The sequence below is a fragment of the Rhinichthys klamathensis genome, unplaced genomic scaffold (genome assembly GCF_029890125.1).
Source record: "Rhinichthys klamathensis goyatoka isolate OS25496 unplaced genomic scaffold, OSU_Roscu_1.1 h1tg000005l_1, whole genome shotgun sequence".
In the NCBI taxonomy this organism is placed as follows: domain Eukaryota; kingdom Metazoa; phylum Chordata; class Actinopteri; order Cypriniformes; family Leuciscidae; genus Rhinichthys; species Rhinichthys klamathensis.
In genome coordinates, this window is record NW_026606558.1 from 431197 (window position 1) to 448894 (window position 17698).

The 17698-nt window shown below is 36.6% G+C and overlaps 1 protein-coding gene across 1 annotated transcript in view; it reads right to left on the minus strand.

Moving 5' to 3' along the window:
- Positions 1-17698, minus strand: part of lonp2 (lon peptidase 2, peroxisomal) — a 28927-nt gene that overhangs the window by 5955 nt on the left and 5274 nt on the right. The window contains exons 7-11 of the mRNA XM_056254105.1: positions 15746-16004; positions 10710-10851; positions 7592-7742; positions 7261-7387; positions 5905-6032 (exon numbers count right to left, since the gene is read on the minus strand). Coding sequence (XP_056110080.1) covers positions 5905-6032; positions 7261-7387; positions 7592-7742; positions 10710-10851; positions 15746-16004 — 807 coding nt within the window. The remainder of the gene's footprint in view (positions 1-5904; positions 6033-7260; positions 7388-7591; positions 7743-10709; positions 10852-15745; positions 16005-17698) is intronic.

The window sequence follows — 17698 nt, forward strand, 5'->3', positions numbered from 1 at the left end:
AAGCATATTTAGAAAAGTGAATTGCAAGAGGGGAAAAAAGCACTATAAAATTTTCTCGCACCAGCACTTCCATTATCATGTCTATTTGAGGCTTTTCATTAAGGAAAGTGACAGACATTGAGGCCGGAGGGGGGAAAGTGAAAAGAAAATGCGAGAAAGAGAGCTGTCTGAAATAATGGAGAATTATAGGCTGTAGAGAAATGCCACAGGGGTCCAGCTAAGGCGGAGAGCAGGTGCTATCTTAATTTTGGGAGGAAACAAAAAGGTATTATAGGTTTTAATATCATACGTAATAAGGAAAGCACTTTAGGGTGTATTTACAGAGTATGTTAATGTGTCTATTTTTCTGAAAGCAAGTGTTGTGTATTAGCCCTTGGCAAGACATACAATTATTTGCATGCCCCTTGCTGCCCACAAGTCATGTGACCAGACTGTTAATGACATGCAAAGGAGGAGAATCATGTTCTGAGAACAAAGAAGGAAATAGCATATGCCATTCTGAGGAAAGATATAATTAAATTGTCTTTTAAGATTTTACATCTTTTCGCTCAGAAATGATTTTACAGAATTTATCATATTTATTTTATTATTGCAGGTGACTGGTCTTAATGTAAATGACTAGTCCCTGCATATTTTTTTTATAATTTTGAAGCTGCACTTTTTATTCAATCCAAAGCACAAATAATTATATTTATTATTTATATTTATTATTATTGTTAATTTAATTAATTTATATTTTATTTAAACATAAGAAAATATATTTTAATTATAATGATGAAATAAGTACGGTACTTTTAATTACAAGTATTTTTTTTTATTTTTTTTTTTAGTTTACACATTAGAAAATGAATAGTGCTTTTACAAAAATGTTTTTAGAAATTATGCTGCATTTTTATATCAATTATATGGAGCAGGATGCTTCATGAGGACATGCATGTTGGTCACATGACCAGGCAAATTCTACTTGCTTTATTTATTAGTAACTGAAAACTTTTGCCTGATGCTGCATCCACAGTATATTCCATATCATGTTTTTGAATAGTGTTTCACAAACAAAAAGTACACCTTTAAAAAGCATCAGACTTTCTGCTACCTGACGAACCAATTCTTTCATTTCCTAAACCATAAGAGGGCCGAAATGTACTGAGAGTGGATATAACAGCAGGAAGCACATGCGACAGCTGTCATGATGTAAAGACTAGGAATAACACCTGCTACAGCGAGCAGCAGATAGAGCCCAAGAAACTGATTACAAAATAAAGCAAAGCAAAAAAAGAACCCCTGACCCTCGTCTCTCTAAATCTCATCTCACACATGGGCCATGCAGGAGAGGATTGAGAAACAGAGTTGGGGTACATTAAAATCTAAACAGAGCGTTAACAGGCTGGGCTATTGCTTCGGTTACAGAGGAGCAGCTGCAGCGGGACGGCGAAGGGGGGTTCTAAGGGCGTCTGTTAGCACGCTTTACCCTCCTCCACCCCTCTGGGGGCCTGTGCTTAGAGAGATTGATGACCAATATGTGCATGTGTGTGCTGAGGTTCTCATAATGTGTGAGACTAGTTTTACTGACTGTACGTTAGATATTTTCTCAGCATGGGTTTCCTACACATGCTCTTTAGTCTGAACACACATCCAGAGGTAGTGTGTACTTGATTCTGTCTGTGTGGCACAGCAAGGGTAAGTATGTGTTATGGATTGCGCTGAAGTCAGTCATCTGTATGTGGCAGAATGCAGAATGCTAAACCATTCCTGAGTTGCTGCTGTTGGGGAGCGAAGCACAATACACTTACAGAAACATTTCTTGAATGAAATACATCCTTACAAAGTGTCTTAACAGCTGCGAGACTAGTGGTCCATCAATATAGGGATTTTTAAGGACAATACAGATTCCAACAATATCTAAATAGCAGGGTGGAGCCGACACAAGGGGAACTACTACAACCGTTAAATGGCCAAGCGAGATAAAAAAGGCTAAATCTTGCCAGATTTTTTTACTCATTTAAATTTTGTAATTGAATGTTTTTGAACAGTGTTTAATAGTAAGCAGTGTTTCCCCTACCATTGTTTTGGAGGGGCGGCCGGTGCAGTTTCATTTACCTCACACACAGAGGTGTAGTGGTAAAAAAAGAGGTGGGTAAACTATAAATTCTGGTGGTGGACCACGACGTGGTCACCCGGTAAGGTGGGCCACTGCCTACCGGTGTATGTGTATCCTGATGACATTGCTATAGGCAGGGCTCGACATTAAGCCTTTTCATACGCTTGTCCTTCGGACAAGTAAATCTGTCATTCACTTGTCCGAGTAAAAAAGTTTCTCGTCCGGATTTTTTTTTTTTGTGTGTGTTAATTTATTCTGAAACAATATTCTCATCAGTGTTCAATTAGCTTTGATATTTAAATCGGCATATTGTAATATTTGCACCTTTAAAGGGCATCCCCTCCCCCAATATTATTAAATGTATGCTTCATCTTTCATTTTAAATTCCTAAATTTGATCAATAAATTCAATTATTTCGAATATTAAGACACTATAGGGCTGATCAAATTAAATCATTTACACTGAAAAATTACAATTGCATAAAATAATGTTATGAAATTGATTTAAATTTACAAATAAGAAACGTTGGAAAGAATGATCTACTTTTAAACATAACACGAAACCGCCAGTAGGTGGCGGCAGGCGACCGTCTTATGAGTGAGTCATTGATTCATTCATTCAAACGATTTATTCAAACGGCTGGTTCATTCAAGATTGAGATGTTTATGAATGGGTCATTGAATCTTTGACTCAATCGATTCGTTCAAAATGATGAATCATTCAGTAATGAAAAATCGCATAGCCTCGAAAAATCGCAACCTGTGTTGAGTGTTCCTGTGAGATGCGCCGTGGTTCTGCTGTGATTTTTGTTTGGAACTATTTTCGCTGCTGAAACAGAACAAAAACAGCCAATATTGCATCTAAAATGTAAGTGACTTAATTTTAACTGTTTATTGAACTGTTGTAGGAAATCAATGTCACATTTTCAATCGTGATGGTGTTCAGGAAAAAATAATTGAGGTTGCTTAACATATGTTAAAAATATAAAAACTCCACATTTAGATTTTTTATAGGCAGTATGTTGTTAACTGAGTGTGTGTGTGCGCTCATTTGTGTAGATTTCTCCTCGAGAGGCTAATGCAGCGCAATATGAAAGAGTTCGTCAGGTTTAACAACCTATAAAACTAATAATTAACAATATGAAACTAAAACGACATAAGCTTAACTTATAGCGATTTAGAGGTGGAAAAACGCAATTTAGAGGTGGATAAACGCAGTTTGGAGGTGGGTAAACGCTATTTCCGAATATTGGGAGGTGCGTAAACGGCGTTTACGTGCGTTTAGCCTCCACTACATCCCTGCTCACACACTGAAGCAGGAATGACGCTCGATACGTTTTTTTGCCTATATGAGGACACGAATGCATGAACTTCATCTCCAGACTCTAGATCTGCTCTGAAAGTCACTTCGTGAAAAGAGACTGCTGGCATTATACAGAGCGAGAGCGGCCTCTAGAGGTCAAATAACAAACTATCACTGGCTGAGTTGTTTACGTTAACACGTGAGGCAGCGCGCAGAACAGAGAGAACCCGCTGCACGGAGAGCGCTGACACTTCAGATGCGCATTAAAAACATCGACAGCGAAACAGTATGAATACAGAACACTAAAGTACATATTGCCATATCATTATAAAGTAATTCATTTGTTGACTAGATGCTGCATTAGCAGAGAAAGAACAGATGTATGTTTGCCGTCGACTGAGGCTGTGAGGACTCTAACATTAGTAGTGGCTACCTCAAGCGAAGCGATTAAAACAATGTGACAAAACACACGCACACGTGACCCAAATGTTTAATGTCGCAATTGTTACCATCTATTTGCATCCAGCTGGTCACTTTTTGCATTCATTAGCCGGCGAAATTGCATATTTAAAGCTAGTGACGTGATTGCTTTCTCAACATTGATATGTTAATGCAGACGACAGAAACAAACAAATCAGAAACGCATTCGATTTCAGTTCTTCTTTTCTTTTTTCACTACAATACATATTGTTATTTTGATTAGATAATTATCAAGTGTTCTAAAATAGAAGCAAATAAAGTGAGAGACTATACATGTAATATAGGTCTGGCCTCTGTAAATATTTAAATATGGCCATCTTCATCTTCATGACTCTTTGGATTTATATGAAATGGTAACACTTTACAATAAGATTCCAATTTTAGCATTAACTAAGGTTAATAAATGTTGTAGAAGTATTATTTATTGTTAGTTTGTTAATTTCAACATTTAGTAATACATTTTAAATTGAGTTTTAATTTTTATTTAATCTGTTATTACCTTAGATCAAGGTACAATTGTATTGCTCAAATATTAATACATGCAGTAAAAACGTATATTGCATAATGCATATAGTTCATGAAAGCTAGCTAATACATCCTTGTTAACAAATGGGACTTGCAAAGTGTTACCTATGAAATTTACATACATTTATAAGTTATAGCTAAAGAAACATATTTGACCTGTAATATTTTAATGTTTAAATTATATTCATGTAGAGTTTGTTCTGTAGAACTTCTCATTTTAATATATTCATATTTATATATTTATTTCATTTAGCACATTTCAGTTCAGCACTGTTTTACTTGGAGTGTTATGTTTGTTTTTAATCCAGTTTCCATTTTAAAAAATATCGGTTGACTAATCGGTTATCGGCATGTATGGTCAAACCTAAATATCGGTATCGGTAAAATCCACTATTGGTCGACCTCTAATCAAAACTTTATTTTCATGTTTTAATTTTAACAGTAGGCTAAAGCTCATTGTGCAGCACGTTGTTTGACAAAAAGTTTGTTTAATTTCATATGATTAAAAGAAATTAAATGAATGTTTTACGTCTTCATTTGATTACTAGAAAAAACACAACACCGAATTGGTGTAAGAAAATAAAACATTTCATAGAATTTTTTAATTAAATGTTGTATAGGCTAAGTTCAATAATTGTATTAGTTTCATGATTTCAATTAATTAGACATTCAATTCAAATTTTCAAATTTATTTTATTTGTGTATAGCGCTTTCACAATACATATTGTTTCAAAGCAGCTTGCTTTGACATGCTTTTTGATTACTAAAAATTTGACACCAAGTTTCCTTAACACGCCCGCTCCGCGACTAACTAGTAGTTAGGTAATGCAACATGTTTCCAGTAGGGATGTGATGATGATGACATTTTCCCATTGGTAATGCCGCCTATCAAATAGGTGCTTATACATTTCACTTTGAAACCAAATCTTCCACCATCGTCTCGTCAGTCAGCTCGCCTCACTCAAGTCATGTGATAAATCTTACTCCTGCTGCTGATCTGTGCACTGCTTTGAGCAGACGTGTTCAGTTTTTAATTAATCGTAGTGTCTGTTCTCTAACTGAACTAAATTATTTTTATTACTATAAAAAATCAAAACAACAGTGTGGGGGCTGTGCAAGTGATGTAATCGGTGTGCGGCTGAACACAGTAACACCGACTATCACAGCAAGCCTAGTTTCCAGCAACATGTACATGTTCCTGTTCTCAAAGAAAGCAAAATACTGCACAAAGTGTCATCCTAGCCAATCAGAACATACTTACCATGTAATGTGTAGCTATTGTGGTGCAGTATTTTAATCCAATCAGACTTCACTGTTGGTGGAGATAGCCATCGGGATGCATCAAAGACAAGAACACACTGGGACGCACAGTTTTATCTTTGCCCAAAGGCTACTACCATCAATCCAGAGTCTACGACTGAAGCAGAGCCTGGGGGAGCTGTTGTAATTCCAGCTATAAACTACAATGATGTGTGAGATGAAAAAAATCCCACTTTTACCTGCAAGCTCCTCCGTGGGGGACTCTGCTCTAGAGACCTTATGACCTTCAGCGACCTTCACAGCCACCGCTCGACAGATGGCCCCGATCTTCCTCTCCAAAGAGCGCACGCCTGCCTCCCGTGTGTACCTACAAACACATTCACACACAAATCTTTCTGTCATTTACTGCTGGCACTGCTGGGCCGGGGCCATGTATTGATTGCTTTTTAGCAGATAATCATCCCCAAATTAGCAACCTCTGAGGTAATTAATTAGTTTGGTGTGCAAATGTCTCTAATTGACGATCCCTGGTGTACTACAGACTTTTAGAAGAGAAGTTTGGCAGCCTGTCTTAAGATATGGTTTTGAAGGAGAGCGTGAGACAGCAGAGGATCTAGTTTACAGGAGGAGACCTAAACTCCGGCTGTGACCTAAACTGCCCCACTGTTCCTGTTTCACCTGATAATCTCTCTTAGCAGTGAGACGCTACATTCTCTGAAATGTTATGCTCCCTTCTAGCCTTAATGTACACATTCAAATATATTGCACATGCATTCAAATTTACTCAATTTAATTCCACTCGAAATGCTGTGCAAAAACAATTTCAGCCCTTTTTTTCAGTTTGCTATCTATTTTTGTTATGTTTATGTTTATATTTTCGTTTACTTTTAGTGCTGTCAAATCGATTAATTGTGATTAATCGCATCTAACATAAAAGTTTGTGTTTACATAATGTGTGTGTGTATATAAATATTATTACATTTATAATATATATATTATATTGTATATATGTCTGTGTGTGTGTATACTGTACATATACACAGACACGCACACACACAGACATATATATGATATATATAGATTTAAAATATATACACAGTACACACATATATTATGTAAACACAAACTTTTATGTTAGATGTTGTTAATCAATTTGACAGCACTATAAATTTTATAAATGTATTCATTCATTTATTTTATACATATATATATATATAAATATACATTATATATTTATATATATGCATTTATGTATTTATTCATTTTAATTTATGTAACAGTGGATTTATTGGTGATTACAAAGAAACTCAATTCTGCTGATCATGTTGATCATATAATCACCAATATATTAACCATTCAGAGTCAATGAATATGGCATGTTAACTCACAAATACCAGAATACGAGTGTATGGATGGAGAGAGGGATTCATTTGTTAGTGTGTGTGATAAGTTCTTAATTGACAATGACTGCTCCTGTCTGAACAATGTCTTGTCTTTCTGTCCTCCACATGGGTTAAAAGTGCCGTTATCAGCCTGAACCTCTTTAGAACACAAAACGTGTGTGTGTGTGTGTGTGTGTGTGTGTATCAGCATACTTGCTGATGATCTCATGTGTGGTGTCCTGTGGGATCTGGAGCTGTTGCGGGGTCAGCCCATGCTGCTCCAGCTGATGAGGGATCAGGTGCCGATGGGCGATTTCTACCTTCTCCTCCTGGATGTACCCTAATGAGACACACATGCTGATATTCAGAACACAAATTACAATCAACTAATCAAGTATTCAACAACAAAACCATCTGCTCAGTTGTAGGATAGACTTAATTGAGTTAGACTTAATGTTAAAATAGTCAGGAATTAATCACTAAAAATGTCACATCATCAACGCCACTTCCTGCTGTGTTTTTTTGTCCGCTATTGAACTCTGACCTGGCACCTGGAGGACCTCCATTCTGTCCAGCAAGGCAGGGGGGATGGTGGCCGTGGTGTTTGCGGTGGCAATGAAGAGGACCTGCGAGAGGTCAAATGGCACGTTGAGGTAATGGTCGGTGAAGCTGTGGTTCTGCTCCGGGTCCAGAACCTGAAAATGACCACAGTTGATTTGCACAAATTTAGGTATTAACACAAAAGTTAGATTTACAAGTTAAAGCGTGCACATCAAATAGATCTCATGATGAACTGTTGATAATTCAATCATGATTCTCATGATTTTGACTGCTCTGGCCTGAGGAGGTAACCATAGCAACAGGCTCCTCAAACCACTTCTGTTAGAATAAACACTTGATGGTACATCGACAAAACAAACACGGTCATTATTTATTGTTTTATTAAGGATTCACATATCACCATACAGTTCCAAACAAAGTTTCCCTTCCACTCTGTTATTAATATGCTAAACATTAACCAATTTATTAAAACCATATTTTAATGTTTTTTTACAACACCATTACTAATCTTTAATTACATGTTGTCAAATCAACATTCAATCAGTAAACTGACTGATACCTCACGCATCTGAAGTATACTTTATCATGGTAAGGGCGAGTGTTCACCAAAGCATTTCTTCACAAGCCGTCTTTTTTCAATAGTTTGCAATGGGAGCCAGTAGAGTGTCTACTCCACGCTAAATATTGCGCTTGGCTTGTTTTGCTAGCCGCCGAGAGTCGATTTTTAAAAAAATCTTTTGCTGCATTCCATTTACCTTAGAAGAGAGATGGCGGAGCTGGGAATGACGTCACACCCAAGTTGACCGTGTTCCAGGACACACTAAGATGGACGCATCCAGACAAACCTTTGCTATGCTTGCTCTTTCGGAACACAAATACATAAAAAAGCTGCATTTTGCACAGATAATGCCAAAGTATCATGTACACAAATAGAGGATGGATAGTACTGTGTGCACCACTGAGTTTCACTATGGTTGATGCATTGAGCAGCCATATTGGAGTCCGGGTTGTTGCAGTTCCCCTGAGTTTTCCAGTCGCAAGGATCATGAGGACTTGAGAGGGCATTCCAGTTAAAAGTTCCCACTGGGAACTAGGAATTCCCCACTTCCAAGGACAAATAGAACACACCATTTATCTGTACGTTTTTTACCCTGCCGTCCAATCACAGTTAAGGAGGGGCGGGAAAAATATCATACCGACCAACCATCACATTCTCATTGTACAACAACAATGAAGGAAAAGTTAATACTGCTGGTCTTTTGAGTATCCACGTCTATACAATATGATATCTCCAGGCTACCACAATATTATTATGAAAAATATTTCAAAAGAGCGCCTGGAATTTTCAGATGGCTAAAAACGCTTTGGTGGACACACGGCCTGATTATACCCAGTTTATTCTGAATCAGACATATCTGCAAAATGACTCGCTGTTCAGTGAAGGAGTCAGTAACTGGTTTGATTGATTCATTGACTGAGTCTGTTTCAAACTGCTAACTCGCAAGCATTTTTAACAGGAATCAGCGCAATCAGGGATTTTGTTTGAGGGCGAAAGTTTTTCCAAAGTAGATTTTCATCAGAGAATGAAAGAGAATTCATCACGTTAACCAACAGAACACTGCTTGGTTTGAAAGTAACTTCTGTGTGAGCTGTGCTTCATACATCACTAAACTATTGATAACAGACAATAGATCTTTTTGCCCACAGAATTTCACTAATGTGACAGCACCTTAAATATACCATTGTGGTTGTGTTTAATTAAATATGTGTAGTTGACTAAACTGGAAAAAAAAAAAGGATTACGTAAGTCTTGATTGTTTAAGAAGCATTCACACCAAGGACGATAACTATAACCATAACAATAAAGATATAGTTTTAAAAATCATTCTTAATTTAAAAGAACAGCAGAGTCCACACCACAACTATTACTATAATGGCAGTCGAACGATATCATTGGAATCACTTTTCAGAGCGATTTTTTTTCCAGTGGATGAATGAGCCTTTGTGTGAACGGGCCTTTAGTCAAGTAATAACACCTCTCCGAGATGCACCATGAGGTATGACACATGAGATGAGTTATGTGCCGAATTTTAATACTCAGGGTTAAGGGTTTAAAACAAGATCGTTATAGCTATAAACAATCGTCTTTCAAATATTTATTTTGAAATGCTGCCCTAAATAAAGCGTGTATACTCTCAGCCAGTGACAAACTATATCACCGAGCTTTCTGCAGTTTGTTGTCAGGTCGTGTCCGCCCTGTGATGAACTTTCCTATCTCCTGATCCTATCTGAACCTCAATGAAAGGGGTCACATGCTTTACAGTAGGAGATGAACGTCACTCCCTGGATGATTTTTGAGTGGCGATCTTCTGATTACACGATGCAGACTGCTGATCTCTGGTGAAATTGTAAGATACATTTCTCTCCCTCTGAATTATTGTAAAAGTACGTCATGCCAAGAGATAAGATCAGATACAAAGATGTTCAGAGCATGCATGGACAATATTTGGATATTTATCTCAGTGGAAACAAACTGGCTCATGTGTATTCAAGTGTATGCAAATGGTGATGTGTATGTGATCTTGTGTACAGAAACTAGTACAACAAAATACAACCTATGGTATGCAAGCAAAATGATCTTGTAGACCACACATGAACACATTTTTAAAATACTTTTTCTTTCAGTATCCTGGCATATGTCATGCAGTGAGTCTGGGTAATACCCTACTGGAACAGAGTGACCTGCCCTGTCAGAAATATCTGTCGGTTTAACACTATTCCATCTCAAGTTTTTCAATTTGAAATCATTTCACAGTACATCTATCCATCCACTTACCGTATATAAGGCCAATATTGCCCTCGAGTGCCTTTTAAAACTTTTTTTGGCCTTAAACATTTATACATCCAGCCTTCCATCCTCTATCCATGCTTCCTTCTTTTCATCCTTCCCTTCATCCATCCATCCATCCAGGCAAACTTTATTTTTATAGTTCCCTATGGTTTGACTTTTTTATGTATGTATTAAGAGTTTCTTGTAGTGTGAGACTGTGGTCAATACAAGGCAAGTAGCAGTACTGTAACCTAGATGTAGTTTCTCTCACCTCCAGCAGGGCGGCAGCAGGATCTCCCTGTAGGCTCTTCCCAAGTTTGTCCACCTCATCCAATAAAAAGACAGGGTTGTTTACCCCAACAGTCTTCAGTCCATTTATAATGCGGCCAGGCATGCTACCTACGTACGTGCGTCTGAGGACGAAGACACATGGAGATAAAGTTGGATTGGGGGAAAAAATTGCGAGAGGGAGAGGTAAAAGATGGAGTGGAATAGTAAAAAAAGATCTGTATCAGGACTGAGGTGTGCAAAAAAAAAAAAAAAAAAAGATCACAATCTTGCAACTGTTTTGATGAAGTTCTATTCAGGTCGCTGTACTATTGGTTGTCAGTAGGTGTTCCTGCTCCTGGAACATAATTGGTGGGCTGAGTAGCTGATCAAAAAAAAAATTAAATGAATAACGTCTTGACAATGTTGCTGGATGGCGCTTGAGTGCATCTGATGGGGTCAAAACCAGTAAACTGTAGCATTTCGTCCTACTGAACTACCAAATAGGCAGGATACAAAGACAGACAGGATGGAGTTGCGCCCTAATTACAGTCATTAGGGGGTGTAAGACTGTCATTAAACTTTAAACAATCCACTGTAGTAAACTAATGCAGACTCTTTTAAAGAAATGTGTTGTGATGTGAAGAGACAAATGCAGAGTTTATGGGGAAAGGTCTCGTAAGAGGACACATTTTCCGTAGGAGAGTGTGAAGTTTGACATTGACCAATCAGAAAACACAGAGGCTCGTCCTGGCCTGCAGGGTGTCATGATGTTATCACCTTCTAGTTTCTATAGTGACAAGAGATCAAAGGGAACATCAAAAGAAATCACAATGCAGGTCAAGGTTTAAAGTTTCTCTCGTCAGTGAAGGGTCACTACATCACGTCTCTTTGGTGGGTTCATCATTGCCTCACACCTTAATCTGACACATCTATATAACTGCATGCTTCACATGTTGGCTATGACTCACCATTTGATTGCAAAACAAAGCTTGAATAGCTTGAGGTTTAAACGTCTGAAGGATCTTGGATTAGTAACGTAACACCTGGGTTAATCACAGTAACATGAGGGTTGGGTCACAGGGTTTTAGCAATGTGGTGGAAATATAGCCTTTTTTGTTTATATAGTATACAAGTTTAAGGTCATTATGGGTTTTTTTGTAAGAAAGAAATTAATACTTTTATTCAGCAAGGATGCATTAAATTGTGACAAAGTGACAGTGAAGACTTTTAAATGGTAATGGTAATACTGTTCTTTTGAACATCTATTCATCAAAGAATCCTGAAAAAATGTATCACCGTTTACACAAAAATATTAAGCAACAACTATTTTATGAGCACCAAATCAGCATATTAGAATGATTTCTGAAGGATATGTGACACATAAGGCTAGTAATGATGACTATAGGATTACAGTTATTTTTAAAATGTAATAATTTTTTCGCAATATTACTAATCTTTCTGTTTTTTTTTTATCAAATAATTGCAGCCTTGTTGAGCATAACATAATTCTTTTCAAAAACATTTAAAGAATGTTACAGACCTCAAACTTTTGCACGGCAGTGTGTATTTTTCGTGCAGTCAGACTTTTGACAACAAGCATGAAGTCTGGTCCACACAGCTTATTCTGGCCAAGAACAGCTGACAAAAGGACTTGACCTGCATGTATAATGACCAACTACAGTTTCTTCCTCAAAGCAGTCTGACACTGAGGCCACATCCACACGAAGCCAGAGCTTTCCCTATCCGATGTTTTTTTTCCTCGTTCTAAAAAAAAGTCCATAAACGCGGCGACGTCTCGAAAAATATCTGCGTACACACGAAACCACTGAAACCGACTCAAAACGATGTAGTATACATCCCAGACCAGTATATGGCGCTGTAATTCTGCCATAGAGATACACTAAAAATGCGAGAAGAAGACTTGCGCATGCGCATAAAACCTTGTGCGCTGTAGGCTACTATAGACAGTAAAATAAATACTAGGCTACAATAATATTAGGCGCAGTTGCTTCTTTTCTTTTCTTCTTTTTTTACCAAGAACTTTATTGAACAACCATAAATTGCCTGGTACAAAATAGGGAGTCACGATATTCGATTAGTTAGCGGACTCAGGTGCCACAAAGAACCGGCAAAAGTAACAAATGTGTCAAATATAGACATTTTAATTGTTTATTAATAAACTAGTGTTTTCTGTGTCATTCTTGACTGAAAAGATGAAGTTGGTGACTCGCCACTTCGCAGTATTGTGAACGCGCCTATGGAGTAGGCTAATGCACTTCATACGGATTAGGATATAAGAGAGAGTTATCTGTTTCTTTTCATTTTGAATTGTTGTTCGATGTTGTTTAAACGTAGACATTTCAAGCTTTCTATATAATTCTGAGTTTCGGTTCATTTATGAGACGAGCTCCAGTTCACGAGCAATGCAAGTTATATCGCGCTGGCGCGTCCGTCCTGATTATATTGTCTGCTATAGCCTATATTTGCTTCTTATTTATTAAATCCAGGTAACTGGTTGATGAAACATTGATTAAAATTAAGAGACAATTTATACAAAAACGAAATTCACTTTAAAGAAAGGCTTTATACAAAACAAAACTTAATGTGGTTAAAATTAGGTCTCCCGATATATTGCGCATCTTATTACATCCTACTCATGCATGCGGTTCACTTTTCATAATCAACATAGATTAACCTGTTAAGCTTCAAGCCCACTTTTGAAAAATCCCCAGAAATGACATACACAAACTGAAACAGATACAGTTCATGAACCCTTTGCACTAAAAGCACAAGTATGATCTCATTTGAAAGCTGACACCTGGTTGTTTATTGTAAATGTAGAATTAATTATTGTCATAATGAAAAAAACAATTTTAAATAGCTTCAAAATTTTGTAAAGTTATTAGAAATTTATTTTTATGAAACATCTTCATGAAAATAAAATTGAAGTTGGCCCTGGAGCAATCTAGAAATGCACTGCAGCTAAAGCCACATGTCTGACCATTTTATATTTAAAATCTGAAAATGATAAGTATAAAGCTCTGTATTTAGTTAAATGTTTTTCAAGATCATGTCAAATTACTTTATTTTGATTAGACTCTATAAGCAAACTGATGTTTAGTCATCTTCTGAGTCATCTATTCAGTCTATTGTCTCTATTGTTTTGTGGTGCCCCATTCAGTCTCAGTCTCCCCTGCACACATTTACACCTCTCCAGACTGGTTATTATGGCTCTAAATATGCATTTCTTTTGTCTGCATTATAGCTACTAACGACTGGCTATTCACAAGCTATTCATAGGGTTTCAAACCCTAATTTCTTTTATCAAAGTTCTCACTAAATATTTGAAACTGGTATCAAATGCACTGAAACATTTCAGTAAGCATTCCTATTTAGAAAAAAATCATAAAACAATAACTGCTCGTGGCAGGTGCGCCTGGGCTCGCTAGCATGTTAGCTTAGCACACCATCAATACACGACCATTTATGAGATTAAAACTATGTTTGCGCTCCAAACTCACTATATAACGCAAGTCTAGTGTTTTAAATAATCTTCTGTGATCTAACTTGGCTTCAGATAAAAAAAAATCAGACAGAAAATGTATTATTTAGTGTTCTGAACGATGATGAAATCTATATCGATTAGCATTACATTATAAATATAATCTATTATTATGAAATACCTGGCATGGCTTGAAGAACACAGGTAACTCAAATATCATTGCAATCATGTTTATTGTCTTCAAAACATCTTTATCTGCATGTTACAGCGATCTCTGTACTTTCTGTATCACTCAGTGACGTCCTGGAATGTCACATGACTATGGGTCTTCTTCATGATCCATATATGGACTTTTATTGGACATAATAGCGCCCCCATGCTATTGGTATGAATGGAAAACACAGCACATCTCAGTAAGAAGCGATCATTATGATTACATCGACGCATTTGGGTATAAATTCAATAAATATTATTCCTGTCTATATAAATATGATGTGAATCTATGAGAATATATCAATATTTCTCCACATCTGCACATTGTTGAGCTAAAAGCCCTCAGGGACGTTGTTTTGTGAATCGCTGTCATGACGACAGCACGGAGTGTTTTTTATGAATGGACCGGCTGACGCTCATAATTCATATTAAAGGTATCGACTCATTTTTTTCATTTCATAACTCCTGACACAAATTAAGACATTACTGTCACTATAAGTTTCTCAGAATACAATAGTGGTCCAATACTGAATCTTGAGTCTTATATCTTTTTAATGATGTATAGTTTGTCAAGGTATAACATTAAATCTGATAGTATATTTGAACTAAATAAAAAAAAAAACGCTTCAGTGCGCCGACGCTCTGGAGAAGGTTAAGAGGTTAAAAAATAACATATTTAAACATAAATATTAAACTAAATACATTTCTTTAATGGCTACAACACGTATAGGCCTACAATAAGAGAAATGTAATGTCGGAGTGGAACATTAGAGGGGTGCGTTTTTTGAATAGCCGTTATAATCAAATAATTCCCATCGATCGTTTATTTTTGCTTTAAATCCCCTTCCCTACAAAATACGAAATGTCTTAATCGGACAACAGACCTGCACCATAGCATACGAAAGAAAGTGTAGGCCTAAATAAATAAATTCAATAAAAATACATTTAAGTAAATAATAAATAAAGGAATACAAGAGGCTCAGTAGTTTCTGCCGCATTATATTATATTATATTATATTATTATTATACAAGCAATTCGGCAGTTGTTGTTGCTGTTACGTGACTGTCTGACTAGTCGACACGTGGGGTGATGACATCATCGTTTCACAAAATATACGGATTGGCAGTACACACGAAAACGCAAGGGTGTCGGTTTCAGATTTATCCACCCTGGGACCCGGTTTCAAAAAATAGCGGTTTCAGTGTCCCAAAACGCGTCTCCGTGTGGACAGGGCCTGAGACTATATGTATCATGTACCATGCCTGTTTGAAGATCAGACTTTGAGGCTCCTACCATTATGATGACCTCTTTGACCTCTTACCTGTGGCCACGGATGTCAGACTGATCACAGACTCCCCCCAAGGCGATGCGGTGGAACTCTCGACCCAGTGTGCGAGCGATGGAACGCCCAACGCTGGTCTTTCCCACACCGGGGGGTCCTACAAAACACAGTATGGGCCCCTTAAGGGTACTCTTGAGCTGCCGCACAGCCAGATACTCCAGCACCCTCCTCTTCAGCTTCTCCATGGCATAGTGATCATTATCCAAGAGCACCCGCGCTGCACGGATGTCCAGGCAATCTAAGTAGATAACAATGAAACATGTTATAGGAGTTAAGATTTTTTTTTTTTAAGAAATGAATACTTTTATGCAGAAAGGATGCATTGCATTAATCAAAAGTGACACTAAAGACAATTACAATGTTACAAAAGATCCAAATAAATGGACTTTTTGGACTTTTTATCAAAAACAGATGTATCACGGTTTCAACAAAAATATTAAGCAGCACAACTGTTTTCAGCATTTATTATAATATGAAATGTTTCTTGAGCACCTAATCAGCATATTAAAATGATTTCTGAAGAATCATGTGACACTGAAGACTCAAAATTCAAAGGAATAAATTATATTAAAATAAATTAAAATAGAAAAGTTATTTTAAATTATATTAATATTTTACAATATTACACTTTTTACTGTATTTTTGATTAAATAAATGCAGCCTTGGTCAACACACAAGACATTTTTTCAAAAACATCTTGCAGACCCTAAACAGTTATTGTAGCCCTTGATTGCACGCATGATGTAAAATTTGGGAAAGGAATGTGAGTATTTTATCAAAGACATATGCATCTCCACTACCTCATGTAATAAGATACAGACATATGTGCAGCTGTCTCATAAAGTAAACTTAAACTGGGCACAGAATTTTCTTTATGGATCTCACAAATCATGAATTGTCTAATTCTTCATTTACAGGAGAACATTCCTGTAAGGGCAGACCTCTCTATTCCCAGCTTTCAGACACTGATATAAACCACTAAATCAGTTTTCTTCTAATGCTGTCCCACCCTTGAGTGCCGAGCTTAAAAGACTGTGAAATGCACTTCATGTACATGAGACTTTCCCAGCAGAATTCCAGCCCCAAGGTCTGTAACACATTTAGCAAGGGAAATTCAGAGGTGTGTGTATGAGAGCATTCAATCACATGCGCATGTTTGTTTGAGCCCTTCGTAGATAGTCAGAGATCCTATTTCAAGGCAAGCTATAAGCTTAGGATAGTAGGTAATGCATACACTTTTTTACATGACTTTAAGTGTGCCAGTAAAATTGGTAAAACAAAAAGAAATAGCTGCAATCATGCACATGAGATAATAATAGAAAACAAAACACAGAAAATGAATGAATAGAAAGGTTTTTAATGCTTCTCAACATATGGTTCAACACTCTAGCTATGCTTGCCAAGATCATGTACTGTACTGGAGTTCTCAGAGTCCCTCATGTGGCCATGAACAACATGACAAGAATAACACGTGTAAACAGCTCAAATGCCTCAAAAGTAATTCATTCACAAAATTAGGTAAGAGTCTCCCTCTGCTGATGGCTAAGCAGTGTAAGCAAACTCTCCGATTGATTTTACATGAAAAGCTTAATTAAAAGTTACAAAGATGTTATCAACAATTAAAAATATTTTGGAGGATATCTCAAGACAACTTTTTTTTTTTTACTGAAAATTTTATTAAACTATTACATTTCTTTAAATTAATTTTCAAAAAGTTTATTATGCATTTAGTGTATATATACGCTACAGTTCAAAAATTGGGGTCAGTTTTTTTTATGAATACACTAATACTTTTATTCACAAATGACATTAAATTAAATAAAAATGAAGAGTTGTAATATTCATAATGTTACAGAATATTTATATTTCAAATAACTGCTGTTCTTTTGAACGTTCTATTGATCACAGCATCCTGGAAAAAATGCATCACCT